The sequence below is a fragment of the Artemia sp. Qi Xiang Cuo genome, chromosome 1 (genome assembly GCF_049724085.1).
Source record: "Artemia sp. Qi Xiang Cuo chromosome 1, ASM4972408v1, whole genome shotgun sequence".
NCBI lineage: Eukaryota > Metazoa > Arthropoda > Branchiopoda > Anostraca > Artemiidae > Artemia > Artemia sp. Qi Xiang Cuo.
Genome location: NC_142794.1, coordinates 69,581,686 through 69,601,218, shown reverse-complemented (window position 1 = coordinate 69,601,218; position 19,533 = coordinate 69,581,686). Strand labels below are relative to the sequence as shown.

Genomic DNA, 19,533 nt, shown 5'->3' with positions numbered 1-19,533 from the left:
AACATGATGTACCAACAACATTTATGATGTATCGACAATGTTATAGGTTTATAATGTACCTGACAAAAAACTACAAATTCGGCAGTTTAATGTTATGAAAGTTCGTTTATAAATAAAGCATCATTCATTCATTCATTCTTTCAAAACTCTGTTAATTAACCTTGAATAATCATATCATGTGTATTCACCGTTTTAGTCTCTACTCTTGGTATATATTTCACAGCTGGAAAGAGCTAAGCCAAGTTGTTTTGTGGAAACCTTTACAAGTCTTTTATATTGAAATTGCTGTTTTCTAGGTAATGCGCTATGAAATGGAGGTGGATAGGTTAATTTGATGAAAACCTCTCGTTTGTGGCTGGAGGAATACTTAAAATGTAAGAGTTAATATATTTTGAAGACCTGAAAATGTTTTGTACTAACCACCAAATCTAATGCAGGCACTCAGAAGATGTTGTGTGATATTTTTTTTTCAGGCGCTCTCCTCTTTAAGCCCTTTACGCCTGTGCCCTCCTCCCTGTCCGTTAATGTCAAGATTGCAATGCTGTATTGATGTTCCCATTTTTTCCCAATACGTCCTACAATCCACCTCTTTTGCATTTTTCAACAACCCCCTCCCCCTCCCCAATCACCCCCAAAAAAATGCTTTAATGATCCAGAAACAAATTTCTACGTTCTGGGCTAGTATAGATGATACCTCTATCTTTATATTTAAATCCAACTTTCTTGACTGTCCACCAGTCAAGCCTGTAATGATTATTGCTTTTACCCACAGTCAAAGGACCACATTATATTTTAGGTGTTATGTATATTGTGATTTTGTCTCATATATATGGGTGTATGAACCGGGAAGGGAGACTCAGATTAAAAGCATAGTCTACTTTTTATAACAGCCTGCTTTAAAATTTTCAGTTTGCTATTGTAGACAACATGTTTTTAATTTTTTGAATGCTATTACTTTTTTTTTCGTTCTACTAATTTCATAAAAAGTTTGCAATGATAAACCCGAATTACCTACAGGCTGCTATTTTAGGTCTTGAACCCCTCCTCTCCTTCCCTCAGACTAAATTTTTGGGTTCGTTCATTTGTGTATGCAAGTAGTTTCCATCTGTATCTAAAAAGAAAACAAAATATTAGGGCTTATCATTTGCATTCTCTACAAATTCTCTTTTTTTCTAGAAGCAGAATTTACTGTGAAAATCTTCATCGGTGTAGAGTATGAATGTCCTCGAGGACATCGATTTATATGCTGCGCTCCAGAGAAGGTACTTCGAGCTCCGATTACGGGTGTGAAAGAAACAGCTGTAAGAATAATTGGTTCTGACATGCCTCTATACATGACTTGTCCCTGCAGGTACTGATTCCTTATTGTAATGCTGATGCACACAACTCTGTTTTTACGAAGTAGATACTTAAAGGATTACCCAGGAGAAACATTTGGGGGGTTCAGATCTCCCTCCTCTCCTAATCTTTAAAACTTAAAAAGTCGAGCCTCTTTGGAAACTAAGCCTGCCATGTCTCTGTAAATTCGTCCGAAGAAACAATAGAAAACTACTAGGTAAAAGAAAAAAAACACTATAGACTTGAAAAAATGTTTTATTCTGAGATTTCAAAAACCTGATGAAGAATTTGTGACAAACTTACAACAAAAATTGGAAACATAGGCAATAGTGTCGTCAGTGCCCTTCATTTAAGCCACATTAGAGTGCTATTTTAGCACTTAAGCAATTATTAAAATAAAAATAATGGCTTAAGCAGAATTTAACTGTTAAACGACGATGAACCGGTAACAGTTGAGCCAAATTATAGTTCCACTTGAGGATAAAAGCAAAATTATGCATGACTACAGTGCCAAAAATGGATCCTATGTATAATTCAGTTAGTTGAACTATGTTCAACTTTTAAACATACTTCTTAGGATTGACCAATTGGAGTAAAGATAACTTTTTTTGAAATAAGAAAAGATGGAAATTTTTAATAATGATTTCTCTATTTGCATGATGTTTATGCTGAAAGATGCAAAGGCATAGTGTTAATGGGATAAGCATTTATTAAAAAAATACATAATTAACATAACAAATTTTTTACTACCTTCCCTACAAATCAATGTTTGTTCGTGGGGGAGGTAAAAGAAAACTCACTGAAAGAAAAAAAGAAAGAAAAAGAACTTTGCACCCAATAGCAGCCACCAATACCGCCGCTAAAATCAATATGTATATAACAAACAAATATCAATTTTTACATCTGGAAACTATAATTCCAGAGCCATAAATCACCATAAATAAAGCAAAGTTCATATTCTGCTAAAATAACAGCTCTTTAGTAGTTTTTATAAATGAATTAAAATCATCAATGGTCTTAATATCACTTTTTAAACTATTCAATTTCTGGGTACCTCTGGGTAACGTGAAGAATTGGTTCTATGTACAAGAAAATCATCACCAACCTTTGTATCGGGGAATGAATAGTAGACCCAACACAATAAGTCGCTGGAACCACAAGGCTTAATATCCTCCTTCAATCCAAAAATAAACTATAGTGGATAGAGTTGACAAAGGCCAGCAACTGCCAAAGTTTTAAATTTGGTTAAATGCGCAAAGCAGACTGACGAGGAGAATTATTTTGTAAGACTCTTAAGGATAGATGGAAAAGTAGACAAGCAAATTACTTGAACATTAAAGTATACACGGATGAATGAGGGAAAAGTAAAGATGACGGAGAATTGATTTAGGGGAAAAAAGCTGGAGTTTCTTCATTAGGCCTATACATAGATTTCCTGCCAGGATTTTACTAATTAATTTACATGTTGCTTAAAAGATGAAGCTTCATCAATTACTATCCCATGGTATTTCAAAGACCCAGTCGGTTTCATAACTCTTGCTCCTTAATCCAGCTGGTGATTGTGAAAAAAAAGTGCTAAAATTAGTCCTAGCTATGCTAATTCTTAGCATAGCTATAGCTAATTAAGCATAGCCATGTAACAATTTTATCAGCTAATGATATCGTAGACTTTTCTAGCAACTCCTCTGACTTAACGATGCTAATGGCTGTTGTATCATTGGCAGACAGTGACCCTGTTTCATTAGTCGGGTTTGACTCATTTATTCTGTAGCAACAGTTCAGGGAGCATATTAGTGATGAAAATTGGCTTTTCAAGCTTATGTTACGCCATTTCAATATTCCACTTTTGTAGTACAAGCCTCAAGTTAAAATCAAGGAACAAAATAGATCCTTCATAATTCTTGCGCATTTATGCACGGATGTGGCTATAGTATGACTAGGGCATAGTATTAATATCAAACAAACTGAGGGTTAGGACCTAAATATTCAAGCTCCTTGACCTTGGTCAAAACAGCCGATTTATTTGACTTTGACTTTTTGACTTATGTCTCCTGCCGGGCGCTGCTCGGCGTAGAGAGTGACGTCTGCCTCCTCCATCCTCTTCGGTCCATGGCAAGTGTTTGAACATCGCTCAACCTGATACTTGCCATCGTCAGGAACTCGGACAGGCTGTCAGACCATCGTTTCTTCGGTCGGCCGCGAGGTCGCTTCCAACCGGCTTTGACAGGGTCGAAGTCATGGATTGTTTTCGCAGGTATGTGTGGAGGCATTCGAAGTAGGTGTCCGAACCATCGTAGTGATCGCTCAGCTGCTCGGGTCGAAAACCGAGACTGCTTGGTGAGCTGCAGCAGCTTCTCATTGCTGACGAATACGAGCCATCGTAGACCTTCGATCTTCCTCAGGCTCTTCGACTGAAAGACATCAATTGCCTTGAGGGTTGCGGCTGAAGCTTGCCACATTTCAGCTCCATAGAGCATCACAGAGCCGACGAGGGTGTTGAAAATCCGCAGCTTTGTTGTGCGACTGATGTTTGGTTTTCGCCAGAGGTGACGGTTCAGTCTGCCCATAAATGCGATTTATTTGGATGCAATATTAATTTTTATCTTTGCTTTTGAAACCAAAATCAAATATGAAACACAAATTCGAACATTTAAAGTTCCTAACGGGTGTCCTGATCTCCTTTTTATGGCCCTTCAGCTAGAAAGTGCAATGAGGGGCTGGGGGCCAAGCTATCCTGTGCTTTCGCACACCCTTACTGTTTACTTTCCTTAGATTTCTACTGGTACCCATTTAGAGCTGGGTTGACTCTAGCTGAGCGTACAGAGTCACGCCACTGACCCCCGTTTCAAACCAAATAACCAGCGACACCAGGACTCGAAACCCACTCCTCACGGGGAAAGGATTTCAAAAGGGAACGGAATTCCTTAATCGTTCGGAAAAAAAATTAAAAATTGCGAATTATATGAAATACATAGAAATACTTGGGAGACATTTTTAAAATTTCCAGGAAGTGGACGATATAGGGGCACAAAGCCCCTTTATCCCTTCTGAACGTGCCTATCACCTGTATTTGTGTCCATTTATTGACTTGCTTTTGATTCAATAAGATGTACACTGTGACGTTGTATGAAATCCCAACAAATGACTTACTTTTTAATATTTAAATAATAAATAAAGCAGAAAGCCATTAAATTGTCGAAAAGGGACTTCTTCCCTGCGAATGTTATGAGTAAAAAAAATAATATATAAACAAAATACAATCGTCAAAAAATAAAATATTAAAAACATATTCAAATATTATGTTCAATTATTTTAATACGAAAATCAAGCATTAAGGAGTCAGACTTCTCTAGAGCATGGGTTCTCAAACTGTGGCACGCGTACCACTTGGGGGTACGCAACATTTTTAGGGGGTTCGCGGCCAGCCAACAAAAAAAAAGAACCCTTTAACTCTAGAACTATAGTTTACTTAGTACCAGTAACTGAGAAGGGGTACCTAAAATGTTATGTGGATAAAAAGGGGCACAGTGTCTAAATAAGTTTGAGAACAACTGCTGTAGAGCATTAATTTAAGAATTTCTAGTTAAAATGCTTATGATTAAAACTTGTATCGGAATATAGTTCTTACGGTTGGGTCTACCTTGTTTGGATTGTAAAGATTAGGGGGTGGGGATACGACACTAAAATGTTTGTTTTGTGCAGATTTTTTGTTCTTATTGTAGCAGCAAACATTTAATAAAGACCAAGCTTACAGGAATTTTTTCTACATCAGTATACTTATAACAATCAATTAGTTTTATTTGTCTATGAATTTTTGTCATTTCAAATTTCGTCAATTTTCGTCATTTTATGTATTATGAATTTTCGTCATTGTTTCGTTCCTTCTAAATTCAATTCATTCAGATGTACTGAAATTGCTACTGGCTAGACAAAACTTTCAATTTAATGAATTTGTATAATTTTCAGTAAAGTTTTTAACTTGGAAACTTTTAGGAGGTTCGATGGGGAGAGGGGACCGTCAACGTTATTTGAGGTAATTTGGGTATTTTGATTGTTTTCTTTCCTTTCAAATATTTACTAATTTGAAAATTTTGCTTTCGTCATTTCAGATCGAATAAATCTCTAATAGCACAGTTGATGAGGATCCATATTGTAACGCCAAAGGCACCTGTCACTGTAACCCTAGATCCCCACATCCGATTTGGACCTGATTTGCAGGGGATTACTTTTGTCACTGGAAAGAAGGAAGTTATCAAGCTAAGTCAAAGTGCTTACTGGATCCTTCGATTACCGTATCCTTTTTCTGTTCTTTTCTTTCACCGAATATTTCAAAACGGCTAGGTATGTGCACCGTTTCTTGCAGTGTTTGCAGAGTGTACCATTGCGACTATTCTTGGGCAAATATTTTAAATTGGATGAACGTATACCGCTTAAAGAAAAAATTGTGTTAAGTCGAGCCATCACAAGTAAGTTGGATTGAATTATCTTAAACCCCTTAGAATGCATTTTCACAAATACTACTGCTCCTGCTAACAGCTCACTGCTGCGCCAATCTGATACGCTCCTTCTCCCTAATCTGTTAAAAAATCACTCTACCCCCAGAAATTCTCAATTTCGTTTAAGCCCATTCTTATGACCTTTCTCTACCCCATTTGGGGATGACCTAAGGAAGTGGTGTAGAACCATATTTTTTGTATAACTTATGCTCTGATATCTGTTCAGTCGAAATAGTAACCAACACTATCATTAGCATGGCTTCCAATATTCTCATCTTGGCCGACAGGCTTTCTTCATATCCTTCGAGGTTTTTCTAATTGCGAAAAAAAAACTAACTTATGTTGAGGCAAGATCGCAAACTTAAAAAAGTCAATATGACAAAACCTCAAAACTGAGCGTTAATCTTTGAAAAAGTTCTTAATTCGAGAGTTGGCGTAAAATACTGTCAAGTCATTAAATAATAGAATCTGAATCGGCTGAGTCAGTTCGGACTTAAATTTGTCAGTACAGCAGACACACCACTGCTATTTTATAATGATGCGAGGAAACCTTTCTCTCTCCTACCATCTGCCTTCGGTGCAGTGCTCACATACAGTTTGACCTTTTCAAACCTTTCGAGCAGAAAAAAATTTGTCAGAATCAAACTTTTTCAGCTTGTTCTTTGTGATTAGTATAGATTGTATGCTGTTATCCCTTACCTCTTAAATAAATATTAATTCTGTTTCCTAAATAAGCATTCATTGCTTTTTAGATACATTTTAAGTCGGTTTCCTAGATAAGGGGTCTGGACGTTTACCCCCCACCCCCTCCCCTGTGGCTGGTTGGTCTCCAAGCACTTTCAACTAATAAAAAAGGACTAGAACTCTCAATTTCTGATCGAATTAGGATCCTCTGAAGTTTCTACAACCACGAGGTGGAGGGGGGATGATGAAGGGACAGTCCTTGTCCTATACGGAATAGATTTTGCTCATATTGGGGTTTAATATTACTCTTTACTTTCATAATAACAGTGCAGACCAGAAGTATTCCCAGAAATTAGGAGGGATTAAATATCAATCTCACATTTTTGATACGTTTTTTTAAATTTTCTTTTGTACCCCCCCCCCCCCCCCGAAAAAATAACCCACCAAATAAATGCCCTGGATACGGCTCTGGGGATTACACTTAAATTTCCACCTCCCCTCGTCTCTCCCTTAGAACTAATTCTGTATTAACTTATCTGAAGGCTCAATGAGAGTTGGGATGTTTTGGCATTGATATACATCCTTTGAGGTAAAACTAGCTGAAAACCTCCCTAACTAGCCGAAATATTTTCAAGGTAAAAATAAATTTCACCGTCTGAGGTAAATTCCCTGTTTCACAATTCCAAACATTTATGTATAAGGGCTTTAAACTTCTACAACGTGGTTCTCTGGTTGTTTTGTAGTTAGGGAAAGAGGGGGATGATTCAAAGGGTGTATTTTAGTGTCAAAATATCCCAACTCTCATTGAGCCTTCAGATAAATACAAAATTAGTTTTAAGGGAGAGACGAGGGAATTGTGAAGGTAGAAATTGATATATAATGCCCAGGGCCATATCCAGGATACAGGGGGAGGGAGGGGGGGGGGGGTACAAAAAAATTAAAAAAAAAACGCATCAAAAATGTGAAATTGATATTTAATCTCTACTGATTTCTGGGAATTCTTCTGGTCTACGCTGTTATTTTGAAAGTAAAGGAACCCCAAAATCAGCACAATCTATTTCGTATAGGAGAGGACTGACCCTTCCTCATTCCCACCTCCACCTCATGGTTGCAGAAACTTCGGAGGATGCTCATTACGCCAGAAATTGAGATTTTAGCCGTTTTTTATAAGTTGAAAGTCATTGGAGACCAACCAGCCGTGTGGGTGGGGGGTATTTTTTGGGGGGGAGAGTGTTTTCCTCATGGTTATTTCTCGGTGGGGGGGGGTAGTAAACAACGGTTCCTCCTAGATAAGATATTCACAGTCATAATAGCCAAGTTCATAAAGTTAATTTATTATATTAGATCCTGACCCAATAGTTCCAAATTGCACCCCCTATTATTATTATTGTTATTATATATATATATATATATATATATATATATATATATATATATATATATATATATATATATATATATATATATATATATATATATATATATATATATATATATATATATTTAGTCAGTATTAGGGCGAAAAATCTAGATGCCAATACGGGTTTCTTCCTCCCGGAAAATTGCTTGAGTTGTTAATATGATTCGTAATAAATTTTATTTCGATTTTTTTGCATGGGGGGGGGGGATGGATGCAAAGAAGATTTTTCTAACCCTCAAAAATACTGACTGTAAAAACATATCTTGCTTTAAAAATGTATCTACACAGGGAAAGTTCCCTGTTAAAAAATGTGTTTAATTTAGTTGGTTACTCTTTGCGATGCGTCTTGTGTTGTGTTAGCCAATGACATTGTTTAACACACGTTATCTATACATTTGTTGAAGAAGGCGATATACCTTCGATTTAAACATGAAAAATTGAGACAGTAAAAAGAACGCAAAACCTGACTGGTACTCGTTTAAATATATTTTTTATGGACAATATTTTTGTACAGGTAAATCCTTGTTTGTCTATTGTGTAAGTAGCAAGTGGTGTCTTAGAAGGAAATTACGGCTAGGAATATTAGTAAAGATGCTTCAAGTCGAGTAGATAGAGAAGAGGGACTTTTACAAGAAGTATTTGAGTGAAAGAGTACGGTAGAGAAAGCATTAAAATATGAATTGAGGAGGTATGAAGTGGAGGTCATGAATAAAATTGCTGAATTGCTATATATTAAAAAATTGAGAGGGAATAGCCAATCTGGACTTATCCAAGTTAAAGATGAGAACAGAGCCACGATGGGTGATAAAAAATGATATAAAGAGGGATGTGCAGGACGTTTTACAAGAAAGAACTTGAGACAGTACTAAAATGAAAAAAAAATAAAACTAGGCTCCAGGTGCTGACAGTACGGTAAACGAGTTTCTTAAATATGGCGGCTGTGCAGTTAGAGATTAATTACTGAAAACTATGAATATGGTTTTCAAAAAAGTGGAAAGTACCTAGCGATTTTAGGAAAATTTTAATTAAACCCTTCTATAAGAAAGGTGATAAGAGTGAGTGTGGTAATTGTAGAGGAATTAGCTTGGTTTCTTTAGGAAAAAAATTACTAAGTATGATGACACTTTTTACTTTTACAGGCTCTGTAGATAAAGTTTTAAAGGAAGAACTGCGCGGTTTTAGAAAGGGGGAAGGATGCATCGACCGAATTTTCACTCTTAGGTTAAAAGATGAGAAGCGCCTGATTCATCAAACCCCTTTAATCCTCAGTTTTACATATTATGAGCAAGCGTTTGATTCAGCCGATAGAAGAGGTTTAGCAAAGATCCTATCCTTGCATGATATACCAGATGCTTTCCAAAGGAATTGTCATCGGATTCTTTTGGGTACCCGTCTGACTGACCGTATTTCAAACAGTAAGCTCCAGAAAAATGGGATTCTGTCCCGCTTTCTAGGGCCATAATGAGAGAAAGTTTGGGAAGACTAGGACACGTTCTGCGGATGAAGGATGACAGGTTCCCAAAGATAGTCGTTTTCGCCCAACCACCTAGGACGAAACGAAAGCAGGTCGTTTCCGAATGGGTTGGGATTAGGTCGTAAGGAAGGACTTAATGGAAATTGAAACTTCTCGTAAGGGTTTGAAGAGTTTAGAATAGATTGGGACGGAGAAGGAGCATGTGTAGCTGTGTTGACCTCAGGCGGCTTGGTGTTGCAGCGAATTGTTAATAGTAGTAGGTGGTTATAGTATCTTCATGTTAAGATCTGTTAATATTTTGATGACAGATTAAATGTCAAACTACGCTGCCAGTGAGAAAAGGGGATATTGCGCATCTTGGAAGCTTCTCCTTCTGCATAAAACAGACTTATGTTTCAAAATTTGTTTTACAAGTGAACATAAGTCTACTGATTTTGACGGAAAACATAAAAATATTAAATTAAAACTAAAATTTAACCTATTTTAAAGCTCTATTACATAGTTTAAAACTTACATGCAAACAAGAGGGGAGGGGACTTCTCCAACCGTAAGACCCCTAAGATTGGTCTAAAGGTCCCCTGTCTCCTAGAATGTTCGTAAAAATAGCAGCCTAAGAGTGTAATCCTTCCATATTCCATGGAACATAAATAATGTTTATACTTCAAAACCAAATATGTATTTCGAGTGCATTTCCATTTGCTGAGCTATTTGATTTACTAGATGTTTTCCAGAGAAACTGCCTACGGATTGTTCCGGGTTTCCAACTGACTGACCGTATTTCAAACAGTAGATTGTACGAAAAGTGTGGTTCAATTCTACTTTCTAGGGCTATAATAAGAGAAAGGTTTAGATGGTAAAGGCATGTTCTATGGATGAGGGATGACAGATTACCGAAGATTGTCCTTTTCGGCCAACCGTCTAGGGGTAAACGTAAAGCAGCTAATCGTCTGGGGTGGGAGGATTTCATAAAGAAATATTTAAAGGAAATGGGAGCTTCCTTGGAGGGAGGCTTTGAAATGATTGGGATGGAGGAGGAGCGAAGTTTATACCAACAAAGGCATCTTGAATGAAAGCAGAAAAATTTTGATTTCAAAATGATTTGTTTCATTTTTCAAAATTCAGAAATAATTATGTCGGGTTATATGGGAAGATATGATGTTTTAGAACAGTGAAATAAGTTAAATTTCAGTTTGAAGTTTCAATTTTGCGAAAAATTTTACAGGATGTTTTTTTTTATTGTTGAAGCAAACGTAGCATAAATGGTTTTCGAAAGTGCATGATACAAGCATATAAATGGCTACTCCATTTATTTCAAAGAAAGTATCTTGTATGAAAGTAAAAAATACCTATGTCTATATAATATCTTTTTCCAAGTTCGGCTCTAATGGTGTTAGACTACTAATGGGAGAAGGAGGTGAATCTCAGTTCTTTCAGAACGGTGGACTAAAGGTTTTGTTGAAGAATTTGTCAATGAAAACCTTTTCCATTATTTTTTTTATAATTGGGGAGAACGGTTTCGGGCCTTATACGGGACTCCGTTGTTTTTTAATTGTGGGATGAGTATTTGGTTAAACTTATCGACGCAGTTGTTCTTATCCTGATCTGCTCTTATTTAGCCCAAAGAAATTACCTGGCAAAACGGACTCGTACATAAAAAATAAAATAAATCCTAATTTTATATTTTGCGTTTCGGGCTGAGCTCTAATTTTGCTGCATTATGTGCTGGGAGATTGATGGAAGAGTGTCGAAAAATTTTGTCTTTTGTGATTCTGCGGCTACCTTTACTCTTTTTTGAAAAGTATTGTCGGTATTTTATTTTGTTATGATATATACTGAAAATAATAAATTCATTTATACACGAAAGAATCCCAAAGGACTGTTTTATCAGTTAGATGGGGAATCAAATGATATTGAGCATATTAACGATAATTGTAAATAAAAAAAATGTTTACAGAATAGAATATGATGAAAAAAACATAAATGACAAAATTATAAGTAACAAAACAAATTTCTTATGCCAAATAATATAAATTTCTCGTGTTTAATAATAATAATAATGTTTGTGTTAGCCAACATTTTTCCCGTAATACGTTTCTTTTTCTGCAAGTATTCCTGTACTTTTCTACATAAATCTGATACTTTTTTTTCCGTTTATGTAAAAAAAAAATCCTAGAGATTCACTGAGTGTGTTTCAAACGGAGTGAATTTTCGGCTGAATTTTGTTTTTTTTTGAAAGTTCAAGCGCAAATCGGTTACAATTGTCAAACTCAAATCTTTTTAATTTTCAAATTTAGCTGTAGTTGAGAACCGATCTAGAGTTTTTGTGTCAGTTTCGAGTCCTATTCTATACTTTTATTCATAAGTAGTAAGCCTGATACTGATTCAAAGTTCAAATTGATAACATTTGCATTGAACTAGATGTTTATGAACTTATTAGGTCAGCAAGCTCCTCGACCTCAAGCCTTTGCAATATTCGGCTATAAACCTAATATGTTACCTTGATCTAATCCTTACGTAATTATTTTGGTTTATTTTTCTATTTGTGAAAATAAACATTATTGATGCTGAAATTTCGAAGGTGGAAATTTCACCTGCGTTGAGACCGCAGATTCCTCTTACGCATTTTCAAAAACTTGCGTAATTGAAGTTAGGATCTCTCCTATAATTGTAACCCTTCTCTTTCTCTTTTTTTATTAGGATTATTATCATTACTAATATTATCTACTATGTATTTGTAAATAGTATCCTGAAAATTGAACTAATCAAAACTTCTGTTGATTTTTACAACCTAAAGACACTTTGGCGAATATGAAAAATATACTTTGTAAATTTCTTGGAAATCCTGGAAAGAGAATAGCTAAACGTACGTGGCAACAGCGCAGAGCTTGCTACAGCAAAAAGTATTATGAACTCGTCTACTGATCTTGACCAGAATTTTTTCAAATGACCTGTAAATCCTGTAAAGAGTATAACTAAACGTACGTGGCAACAGTGTGGACCTCATTGCAGCAAAAAGTATGAACCCAGCTTGTGAACCCGGCTACTCATTTTAAGCAGAAGGGTTTCAAATAATAGTGCTTGGTAATACTGCTCCGTTTTTACTTTGTGGAGCCCAAATTGGCTGAAAACTTTGACAACTAGTTCTTAATTCAAGGTTAATTATTTCATGAGAAATAATGGACTTCTCTAGTTTTCTGCCGTGATCACTAACCAGGTGAACTAAGTGGACACTAGAATCAAAAGTTAATAAAGGACAGTCTCTGACAGAGTACTCGATTCCTAACCTAAATTCCTACTTTGATGTTCAATTTTTTAGTAACTTTGAAATAATCGCGAAATTTAAAATTGATGAACCATATGAAATACCTAAGATAATTTTTACCATAAATCGGAAAATATTATCTTTGCCCATAACCTTGTCACTTGTTCCAGAATGCGAAACAAACGCCTGAGATCTTCCAATGTTTTGCAACTTTCAATCGATGCAGTCTATTCACTAGTTTGTTTAGGCCTGTTGTGCTGTGTTTTTTCGGCGCTATATATGATTTGTTGGAGTGTTTTTGTAACTTGTTAACTTTCTTTATACTCCTCTATTTTGAGCGAAATAAATCATTAAATAAGTGGGATTAACCCAGGAATAATAAACAACGCAGACCCCACAAGAAGAAAAGGCTTATGTTGGCTATTTTTAGATACTATTCAGGCAACTGACTTTGCAGCGATTTGCAACAGCCATAAATTTGAGAAAAAAGAAGAAGATATTTTGCTTATGATAATAAGCAAAATAAAATCGTAATAACCCCTTTCCCAAGCATTGCAACCAATGGGGAGCAGACTATTAGCTGAGCTTGAAAGTAATACTGATTCTAAGACAATGCAGATGCGAAAAAAAAATCAAGAAGTTAAAAATCGAATTTGCTTAGCAAACCCTGACCTGATTATTTTGTTTTATATCAATTGAAATGGTCCCAAAAAAAGTTGAGGCAAAAGAAAGACGTGTGTTGTTTTAAAAAATGTTTAAAAAGAGTTGAGGCAAAAAAAAAATTAGTCAGGGCCAAGGCCGTATCCAGGGGAGGGGGGTTACCCGGTTTGAACCCCCCCCCCCACCCCCGAAATTTTTGACAGACTCGAAAATAAGTCGAAAATTAGTAAAACCTAGGTAAAAATCAGTAAAATTAGTGGAAAAATGAGTCAAAAATTAGTAAACCCCCCCCCCCCCAAATGTCAAAAATTAGTAAAACCCCCCCTGAACAAAAATCCTGGATACGACCCTGGTTATGGCATCAGAAACCCACTCTTTTAAAATTACTTTTATATCCTTATTGATGATGTACCAGCTTTTGCAGGCAAAATACCAAAAAATACCCAATATGGACAAAAACATAGCAAAGAACTATAGTTATTTTTGGTTTTAGCGATTTTCTTTTACTGAACGAATATCCTGACTAAGAAAAACTATTAAATTGAGCCAGCATTCGGTAGTAGGCAATTGGAAAATACTGCGTTCTTAGTCATTTTATCACTGTACTAAACGTTTTCTTCAGGGTGAAAGCGTATTGACGACATTTTGTATCTAATCTTCAAACTTTACGGCAAAAAAGAGAAAGATTTAGAAGCCATTCTGATGAGCTCCATGCTCATAAGAATGAGCATGGAGCTCATCACTTTCTCTCCTTGCTTGTTATATTGTGCTAATGTATTTAGTATCTGAATAGCTCTCATCCTCAGTATATAAAAACTTACGATAGTATCTCCAACATCGTGTTCTTCTTCTCTAGGAATCAACAGGGATACAATACTTTTACTTTTATGGTCAAATTTGCCTTTAAGACTCACAAGGAAGACCTTGCCCATCCTCGGTCTGAAGCCTCAATATTTTATGTGTTTCGAGCAATCTCTTATATTTTCTCATGAAATTTGTCTGTATTATCCCCCCCCCCCTCTGTAATAGGCCCACCCTCAGCCTGTCGGATATCTGAAGTTTCATTAAAAGACAGAGTAAATTTGTTTTACTTTCAGTTTCCTGGTGAATGCCCGCTCTGAATAATCGTTTTACTATTGTTAAAACTATGTGGTTGATTTGTAGCGAATATGGGTGGTGTGAACTCTGAACCTGTACTTAAGCACATAATTCATTCTTTGTGTTTTTATATGTATATAAAAAGAAATCCACAAAACATTAATGAGGCGTCTTGTTTGCTATTACCACTTTCCATAACTCAACCACAAATTGCCATATTTATACCAGGTGATGCAACACTTTTCCAGCTTTTTATGTATTAATCAATTACATATGAACTAAAAAGCCCTTCCGTCATTTAATGTTTCAAGTCCATTGGCTCATCGGGTTTGTTCCGGAGTAACCGACCGCCGCCGCATACCTTATTCATCCGAATACCTGTAGGTCGCTTACCCTTTCTATCCGGCTGTAAATGCTGTAATGATGTACCACGACCTATCTAACATGCTCCTAATCTTCTGATTTGATGGCACATATTGATTCTCAATAAATTGGGTAATACTTTTATTTTTAGTGGATAACCTACTGGACTACTACAATTGTTTATTCAGGATGTTTAAATTTGGATGGAATGTAAACTGAAAATGTCGCTTTAAGAGTAGATTTTGAAATTGAGTACGCAGTTCAATATTTACTAAAGTAAATGGAAGCTTGATTCTTAGAACCCTTTTTTAAGAGTTGGGTGGGGGAGGGGGTTAAGAGGCAAGAATCTTCTTGAGGAGAAGAAAGTATTTTGGTAAAAAAAATTTAGTTCACCTCATTGTTAAGAAATCAAATCCTTTTTTCTCATGTTAACTTAAACCTATCTCTGTAAAATGATTTACTTATCATTGACAAGATAAAGCATTTCGTCAACAGGTTCTTTGCATAACCTAATTCGCGTTGCGGTCAAAAGTCGTCATAAATTTAATGATACCAATCCAGTCTTGTGGGGTAACTAGCAGATTTTATATGCATAAACATTCTGGCGGGGGGGGGGGGCAGTGGTGGATCAGGGGAGCCCCCCCCCCCACCTAGCGTAGTCTAAAGTAGTGTAATTTATTTAATTAACCCAAGTTTGCGTTAATTAAACTTGCTCCTAATTCAAGTTTGTCGGATCAACCTATTTTGCCCCCCCCCCTAGAAAATTTTTATCGGATCAACCTATTTTGCCCCCCATCCCTAAAAAATCCTGGATCCGCCCCGGGGGGGGGGGCTGATTCTTTAAAAGAACATGGAGCAGGTAAATAATATGAGAGTAAACGTGAGAATGGGCGAAAATCGTAAAATAATTGGATCTCGAGGAGTCCTAGCCTTTAGACCCCCCTCTTCCCGTGTTTCTACATAAGTATATGATTAAAAAGTTTAGTACTGCATCTTAAATATTTTATGGGCAAAAATCTACCAAATAATTTTTTGGTGGTGTCAGACTCCCCAGCCGTTCGCTGAGAATCGTAAGATTCCTTTGAACTCGAGTTATGTTAGGCTTTTGCTTTTTTCCATGTAGAATCTATTTGTTTATTATTACATAAATTTTCAGGAGCGGAAAGATATTTCGGTACTTATCTGTTAGCCAGTAGGCACTCGAAAATTTGTATTTGTAAAATCAGACAATGACCGGTTTATAGCTGTCTGTATTCGGAGACAATTAGCTTCGACTCAGTGGAAAACTACATTGTAGCTATATTTTAGTTAAATATTTAGTTGGTATTTTGGTTAAGTTAGGTTACATTTTCTATGCAACCCCGCTATACTTAACCCACAATCCCCTCAAATGTACAAACATATTGCCCAAATTATATATATCCTATCTATCTCCCAAGCGTCTCAGCTGTTTTAACCCCGTACCTGAGCCGCGTTTTCAGGCTCAGTGGGTTCAAACACGGGTTGTTCTAGTCTAGTTTCAAGTTTTTCGTCTAGTTTTTCTAGTTTCAGCGGGTTCGAAGCTTCAACCCCGTGCTTGATGCACTAGATGCACTGCTGCACAACGCTTGATGCACTAGACGCGAACAACCCGTGTTTAAAGACGGGTTGTTCACGGAGCAGCAGGTTCGAACACGGGTTGTTCTTGTCTAGTGCATCAAGCGTTGTGCATCAGTGCATCTAGTGTATCAAATACGGGGTTGAAACTACGAACCCGCAAAAACTAGACGAAAAACTAGAAACTTGAAACTAGACGAGAACAACCCGTGTTCGAACCCGCTGAGCCTGAAAACGCGGCTCTGTAGATCCAAATTCTCGAGTGTGTGCTTGGCTAACAAATAAATCCCGGCTGTGTTTTTTTGTTTGTTTTTGTCGATTATATATTGTTTTTTTTTGTCAATTATATGGTAGCTGTAAATCGCTGTTCAACTTCCCGACTCCCGAGACATGGCGCAGTAAAATTTGCGCTTCGCCCAAAACACTAAGTATATGGTCATAGTCTTTTGAATAACTGATGATAACAAGAGTGCCTGCTCTGAAACGCAGAAAGGCATAATAGTTCGCACCTCAACAGACAAACAGGACCTCTGTGTGTAAAATCTCACTTTGCAAAGTAATCACTTATAAGTAGAATTGATGGTGAAATGAATATATACTTAATATAGAGAAGTTCAAAGCATCAAGTACCTTTGAGAATTAATCTATATCTTATCCTAGCTTTTTTCTTCCATTTCTGCCTCTTGCTTTTCCTTAACTTGTTGTATTTAGGTACATATATCAGACCTTAGATGGACCCATATTGCCGCCAAAGGATCTAAGCACATCAGCCGTCCAGGGCTATTTCCTCAAAGGAGCTTTCAGCGTTGTGGAAACTCCAGTCAAAGAAACCATTGCAAGCAAATAATTTGTTTTCTACAGCCTTGTCCTATATTGTGTATTTCAACCTTGTTCTTAAAAAACATCTTTTTTGCTCCTTTGGTTTCTTTTATATTCAGTGGTCAATAATGCTTCATTTCGATGAGGTGTCTGACAGTTTAAATTAAACCGATGAAGACAATTGTATGAAAGGACGATTTAAATGCTTCTATTAACATATGTGAAGAGAAAAAAATGGGTCAAAATAATAATAGAATTATATGACATTGATAAAGGACCTTTGTTAGAGGTGTCAATTCGTAAAGAAAAGTTGTTACACCAGGTTTCTTGACCAAAGTAATATCCAATTAACCCTACATTCGTACGTACAGCGTTGTACAGGAAGACACAGAAGCTGGGTAGAAAAGATACAGTGAACAAGAAAGCATCATAAATAGAAAGAAAGGCTGTGTCAAATAAAAAATGAATCTTTCCAAAGATGGGTACAGTGTACAGTTACTTCATTCAAATTTCTTGGTATGCAAAACTTCTCGTTTCCTTGCGAAAAGGCGCTTATCCGGGTCTTGTTGCAGGGGGGAATTGTACATTACGGAAATTACAACTTAAAAAAAAACTACAAACAGAAGCCATATGGGGGAGTGGCTATGGATCCAAAGCTCCTCCCTCTCATATACTTGCCAGCTCACATATAATTAATGTGACGACGTCTTTTTCTTGGAGCAAATTAACTTCTCTACAGGTGGTTAAACATTTTAAGAGTATGGATCCGTGCTTTTTTGCCAATTTGTTTTCCCAAAATCTTTTGAATTCTGTAAAATATCACCATTTCCTGGCTCTGGGTAATTTTTGAGATTTATTAAAAAATTAGCGATGATAGTTTTGTCTTTCAGGATATAATTGCAATCCCCCAAGGATCGGTCATCTAAAGTTGAGTCGCTAATTTCAAGACAAGTTTTGAGCAAATGCAGTTTATCGCATATGGAGCTTTAAATGCAGTTGCAGCTTCTTTTAATCCTCCCTTTTTTAAGCCTTGTTTTTTAGTCCTGTGTTATTTAAATCAATTAATCGTAACTAAAAATAAAAACGAATTATCATCTAAAACTGAGCCTGTGCAAATTTGTAGTATTTTTATTCTATGTTGATGTGATAAATGACCTATAATTAATAGCCTAAATAAAAAAAAAAAAAATTAAAGGAACCAACCTTTTTTTGTGATTGTATTTGCGTAGAATGCAACATTTTTCTGTGTATTGCAAATACGATACTTTTTGTATAATTTTGGTCTCCTAGTCACGGAAGAAGAAGCCCCATACTACCCTTAATGATGGAAAATGGTTATAAAAAGGTTAAAGTCAAGTTGTGAAAAGGGTGTTAGTTTTCAGTAAACTTAAATTTAGGCTTTATGATTTTTCCTAACTTTCACGGCCCAGGTTGTCTGATTGTTGCAATGGATACATTTGAAGCATCCGACTCATTTTGATGCACTTCGACACTAAAAGATTTCTTCAACTCGTAAACTGGTCTTAAAAATGCAGGTAAAACTATCTCTCCTAAAGAACAAAAAAAAAATCTCTAACCAGTAAATGGGTTTTATGAATGCAGGTAAAAAGCATTTGTTCGAGACCTTTAGACAAAGTCTACGAGAGGTAAACGCTTTCTAGTTTGTTCTGTTGATTATTCCCCCCCCCCCCTCCGAACAAAAATTATTTTTGGTAAACCCCAATCAGCACTTCTGATTGAAAAATTCAATAAGCAATAAGTGCAATCAGCAATCTAGGGAAGAGTGGACCATGACCCATGGAACGCGTTTTATAAAAAAAACAAAAAACTGTCTAGTGAGAAAAAAATGCTGTTTGAAGTAGATTCAAGAATTATAACCATTATTTCGGTTAATCTTAATAGGAAAAGCTTATTGCGGAACCAAATTTATGAAAATTTCAAAAGAGAGTCTGAGACCCCATGATACTTGCATCAGATCAAAATGAAAAATGCACCAATGAAATCACCGTTGTCAAAAAAGATACAAGAGAACTACAGCCTCCCCCACCTTGAACAACAAGAAAAATAACTTTTCTGCACGGGTAGCATTTGTATGTCTCCCTTTTTTTTCTTCTTCTTTTCCCAGGAGCAATCTAACCGAACTAGTGGTAGCTTATGGTATATTGGTAGCTGATTCGTTTGAATGGAAAATATCTAGTGCCCTTTTCAGCAAGAGATTGTGCCGAGGAATTCCGGCATTTGTGCCACAAAACATAACTTTATGAAATTGATGGAAGAAGGTCAATATGCCAGGAAATGCGAATTGTAAGAAATCCATTCGATT

General features: G+C 36.3%; 1 protein-coding gene across 1 annotated transcript in view; it reads left to right on the top strand.

The window, feature by feature from the left end:
- LOC148956662 (nonsense-mediated mRNA decay factor SMG8) overlaps positions 1-18,331 on the top strand; it is a 107,070-nt gene extending 88,739 nt beyond the window's left edge. Inside the window, exons 12-14 of the mRNA XM_089091652.1 lie at positions 1,177-1,351; positions 5,448-5,630; positions 17,103-18,331. Coding sequence (XP_088947778.1) covers positions 1,177-1,351; positions 5,448-5,630; positions 17,103-17,238 — 494 coding nt within the window. The 3' untranslated portion in view covers positions 17,239-18,331. The remainder of the gene's footprint in view (positions 1-1,176; positions 1,352-5,447; positions 5,631-17,102) is intronic.
- Positions 18,332-19,533: the final 1,202 nt, after the last annotated feature.